Genomic DNA, 5,209 nt, shown 5'->3' on the forward strand with positions numbered 1-5,209 from the left:
ACATAGAAAAGCTTTAACACTCATCTGCCTGCCTCTACTGCTGCACGAAACTGCATAAGCCAACACTGAGGGCATGAAATGCCCTGGCTGCTAAAGGCTGCAATGTTGCTAGATAAAAAACATTGAAATATATGATTAACAGTAATAAAGCCAAAGATAAAGTACTGTGATCATATTATCTTCTTTCTGGTCTTTTAGCTTCTGGATGGCCGAAATACAAAGACACTAAATATCCAATGGCTGAGAGCTCAGATTGGTATCGTCTCACAAGAACCAATCCTGTTTGACTGCACCATTGCTGAAAATATTGCATATGGGGACAACAGTCGGGAGGTGCCCCATGAGGAAATCGTTAGTGCAGCAAAAGCAGCCAATATTCATTCCTTCATTGAATCATTACCAAAGGTAATTACCTTGCAAATGGGGGAAAAGTATAGTGCCTATATTCATGTTTTTCTAAGGAAATACCAGGAAAAATATTTTGTTTTTCCCAAGTTTGCTGAATTTGACATTCGTATTTGTTTTGTTTGTGTGTTTGTTTGTTTTTTTTTAATCACCTAGAAGATCTGAGATCTAAGAGGTGCTAGTGACTGTAGGCATTACTCAATTCCAGTGCTGCTCATGTCTGAATTGGAGGGGTGTTCATCTCTCCAGGAGTAGTGTCTGTTAAATAATAGCCTAATTGGTATTGGCACTCTGGCAAGTTATAGATGTGCTGCATGGAAGAGCAGAAGACATAAAAAGAAGTGCTGGAAAAGGAGATAAGTGCTTTCCTCCAGTTAAGTGAAAGCAACAGGAAAATGCTAAGGCAGACCCAGAGCTCTGCTTCAACCCTCCTTTTTCCAACAGTCACCTCACTGGCCAAGTGTAGGAAATCACTCAGGAGCTGGGTTGTGAAAACAGGCAGAAAGGCATCATCTTGTTACCACTTTTTCTTGCTTTTCTTGCTCTGATAAGTTGATTCTTGTGTATGGTGGGACTTCTTGCTATAAATTAAGCAGCACCTTGAAGGGAAAAGCAGTTTTTGTTGTGAACAGTTATGCTGGGGAAAGATCCCAGACCTGCTGGTGTCCTATTGAGCAGCTGCTGCAGTCAGCGCAAGCAGAGAGCCTCCCAGCTGCTGCTCAATAGGCTGAAGCCTGTCTGTCTCCTTACTCCTGTAGAAAACACAGAGACATTTCTGAAGCAGTGAATTCCAACGTGCTTAGGAGACATGATCTAATCTCTCAGACACAAGAGGTACATTTATTTACATAGTGGACAGTCAAGAACTCCAACAAAGAAGGGAGTGCAGAGCTGGAATCAAATTTCTTGAGTAACTTTGTATTTACTTTAAATAGGAATTAGGTTTTGAATTTGAGTGGCTTCCAGTTCATCCTCAATTACTTACAATGTCTCTCAGGCTGTTTTTTTTCTTACAGAGGAATGGTGAAAGGTAAGCAGATGGGCCAGGCTACCAAGGCTGTTGGGTTTGCAGTGACTCAGTCCTGCTCTCATCCTAATCCCTCACCAAAGCTAAATAGCACTGCTCCTGCTCAGCACCACAGGGTGTGCTCTGCAGCTGAGTACACAGAGAGATGTTCTGCATGTGGGCTGCTCACACTCACCTGCTCTGTTACTTGGGATTGCCTAGAATTGTCTCTATGTGGAAACACAGCTGAAGTGTCATACTAACAGGATCAAATCCAAATCCACACTGATGCTTAGTTTCTTTATTTAGAAATACAATACATGTGTGGGGGACAAAGGAACACAGCTCTCTGGTGGTCAGAAGCAGCGCATTGCTATTGCCAGAGCTCTTGTACGGCAGCCCCGCATCCTGCTGCTGGATGAAGCCACCTCTGCGCTGGATACAGAAAGCGAAAAGGTACTTTGGCTCTGCAAACTGGAACTGTGATTTGCAAGTTGGCTGGGTGACTTGTGGCTGGGATGTTGTCACCCATATGTTAAAGCTCCAACTGGTATATAGAAGAATTTTGTTTGTGATTTTTCCTATCACCTCCTGCTTATGTACCTGTAGAACCCCTTGTTATCTTTCACATCCATTGTCAAGTTCAGCTCCATCTGCGCCTTGGCTTTCCTACTCCTGTCTCTAAGCACATGGACATATGACAGCAGCCCTGTATTCCTCCCAGACTACACATGCCTGCTTCCACTTTCTTTTTATTTCCCTCTTTTCTCTCAGTTTAAGCTGCAGGTCCTTGAACAGCTACAATGGTCGGCTGCCTCCCCTCCTCAACTTCTTCTGCTGGGGCTGGAGAGCTGTTGCCCTCTCAGAAGGGTGTCCTTAAAGAGCTGCCAGCTTTGTTCTATGTCCGTGCCCTTAAGGACAGTTTCCCAGTTCCCGTTCCTTGAGCAGCTGAGAGTTTGCTCTATCCGTTTCCTAACAGAGGAGGGGTGGCAGAGTTGCCCTCTACCCAGTCTATCCCTTCTGAAAAGCCTGTAGTCCTCAAACAGGGTATTCCAGTCATGGGATTTATCCTACTGTGTTTCCATGATAGCAATTAGGTCATACTTCCCCAATTGCACCACAGTTCCTAACTCCTCCTATTTATTTCCTATGCTGCGTGCATTGGTAGAGGCACTTCAGCTTAGCTATTGGCCTAATTGCCTTCTCAGTGGAGCCCTCCCTAGCACCTCTAGGCCAAGTCTGAGGTCTTCCCTTACTGCCTCCCAAGCTGACAGCATTCCCATGTTTCTCTGTCACTCTTTCCGCCATCATAAGTAGTTTAAAGCCCTGCTAACCATCCCAGCCAGCTTGTTTTCAAGAATATTTGTGGCCCTTCTAGTCAGTGGGCTCCTGTCTGCTGTCAGCATTCCCCCTTTCTCAAGGCTTCAAGCTATAGTACTCAAAGCTCTGAGTATGACACCATTCACAAAGCCATTCAGTGCTTCACACAGTTCAGCGTGTCCATCCTCCTCCTTTTCTGCTGATCCCAGTCACTGAGAGGCCAGAGGAGAATACAGCTTGTGCTCCTGGATCCCTCTAGAAGTCTTCCCTAAGCCCTGACTGGGAGACAGCAGATAGATAATCCCCCACTCCCATCTCCCCCACACCCTTCCTATAGGGATGGCAGAGTGTGACTCTACCAGTCTACCAAAGGCTCCTCAGCCTTTCTATTTATTTCCTCTAGCTCTACCACCAGGATGAGCAGATCATCCACCAGCTCACTCTGCACACAGGTGGTATCCTGGCTGCCCTCCAATAGCAGTGACAGAGCCAGGCATTCTCTGCAGCCTAAGACCTGAACTGTGGCATGGCTGATCTTCCTTTTGGTTTGTTCATTGCACAGATTGTGCAGGAAGCACTGGATAAAGCCAGAGAAGGCCGCACCTGCATCGTGATAGCTCACCGCCTGTCCACCATCCAGAATGCTGACAAGATTGCTGTGATCCAGAATGGCAAGGTCATAGAGCAAGGGACTCATCAGCAGCTCCTGGCTGAAAAAGGCTTCTACTATTCACTGGTCAATGTTCAAAGTGGGCCTCGCACTGTATGACAACAGGCAGCATCTGTTGCTGAAATGCAGCTGTACAGCTGGTTCATTATTTTGTATGAAATTATTTAGGGTATTTCAGTACTTCTAGTTTGTTAAAATTCTGTAAATAGCTTCCTTAAATCCCACAACTAATAAAAAAAGCATACCTCAGTTATTTAAGAACTTTACATTTTTGACTGTTCTTCTGTCAGTGCAAAACTTTACAGCTGCTCCAATTAAAGGTACACAGTGATTACGAAAAGTCCAGCTGACTTGCCAGACTGCCAGTACAGCTCTCAGGGTGCAGACAGCCCATTCTGTCGCACAGGGCTCTGAGCAGAGCACTGCTGCCACTCAGCTCTGCTATATAAAAATAGGGAGAAGGGCTGAGGACAGAGGTATGTACAGAGCACAGATGCCCTCCAGAGCAAAGATAGATACAGTGTCCAGGTCCATGGCAGGAGGCTCTTAAATAGGCTGCATCTAACAAAGGGATGAAAACCAGTTATTACTGTTCAGGATTCAGGAGCTGCCTCTAGAGGATCATGGTAACTACGTGTTACAGCTTTCTACTCTCTCTGTCCTCCAGAGAGAGAACTATGGCAGAGAGACAAATGCCAATAGGCAGCCAAAAGAATTTGTGAAAGCAAATTCCACAAAGAAAAGGAATAACTCTTGGTCACACAGAATGCACTAGCACTCACAGGCAGAAGGCACCAACATATTCCTTGTACAAACTTCCATCCTTCATTAGGTTTTTCTACCCTTCATCAGATTTCAGGCAGTATAAAATAACCTTGTCCCTGTACCAACCAGAGCTTCTGAGGGGCAAGGAGAGGGGATCAGTGCTAGCTGAGGATGCAGCTGTTGCTGTAAATAACATAATCATCCTTAATCTCTTCCAAAAATTGAGAAGAAAGCAAGGGGTACTTTAGAATCCCAGTTTCAAGTTCAGCATCAGTTCCCCAACAGTACAACACTGATTTTTTGAATAATTTTATTTTTTAAGTAAGATTAAAAGCTGCTCAAACAGAGGAATCAAGTCTTAGAATCCCGAGAATCTCAAACTGGATTCAGTGCTTTCTGTTACTGAGTATTACTAGTGTAAGCAGCAGAGAAATTCACAGCTCACTAGATGATGTAAACTCCAATGCATTCTGAATTAATATGCTACTTTCTGTATTACTGAGATTCAAAATACTTCACATTGTTGCGCTCGTATATTATAAATGCCGTGGGAACATCTCTATACGGAGATGCATTTATTTTATGCAATCCAGGTAGCAAAAACGAAAGAATTTAGAAAATAGCATATAGAAGGGCTGCCCCCATCAGGCTACTTCATAAACCACTACAAATAGGCAGCACAATCACTTACTTAAGACAATTGTGTGGTTATTCCAAAGTACACAGTTTTAAGTGCTCCACTGGCAAAAACAGTACCATTAGACTACACGCTACTACTAAGATCATAAATACAAATCTCCCAAAAGTTCTCCATTTCCAACACCATGTTTCTCAAAAGTGTTTGCATTGTTGAGGCATGTCATATTGCATAGTTCTACTGCTTGCATTGCTGTTGCAAATGGCCACATTACTTAGTGTAGATCCCACCAAAAGAGGAAGACTTCATGCAAATTATCAGAAGTCTTAGCTTAAAAAAACAGTTCTCTTACACCGCGTTTCACTTATAAGTAAGTACTACAAATAACTGGTGAACTTGCAAAGGC

General features: G+C 43.9%; 1 protein-coding gene across 3 annotated transcripts in view; it reads left to right on the top strand.

The window, feature by feature from the left end:
• LOC116243230 (ATP-dependent translocase ABCB1-like) overlaps positions 1 to 4,661 on the top strand; it is a 43,376-nt gene extending 38,715 nt beyond the window's left edge. For all 3 annotated transcript variants that reach the window (XM_090142862.1, XM_090142863.1, XM_090142864.1), the window contains 3 exons: positions 199 to 405; positions 1,721 to 1,867; positions 3,294 to 4,661. In XM_090142862.1, coding sequence (XP_089998988.1) covers positions 199 to 405; positions 1,721 to 1,867; positions 3,294 to 3,500 — 561 coding nt within the window. In that variant the 3' untranslated portion in view covers positions 3,501 to 4,661. The remainder of the gene's footprint in view (positions 1 to 198; positions 406 to 1,720; positions 1,868 to 3,293) is intronic.
• The last annotated feature ends 548 nt before the right edge of the window (positions 4,662 to 5,209 follow it).

Source organism: Phasianus colchicus, chromosome 6 (assembly GCF_987193195.1).
Source record: "Phasianus colchicus chromosome 6, bPhaCol1.hap1.1, whole genome shotgun sequence".
NCBI classification, from domain to species: domain Eukaryota; kingdom Metazoa; phylum Chordata; class Aves; order Galliformes; family Phasianidae; genus Phasianus; species Phasianus colchicus.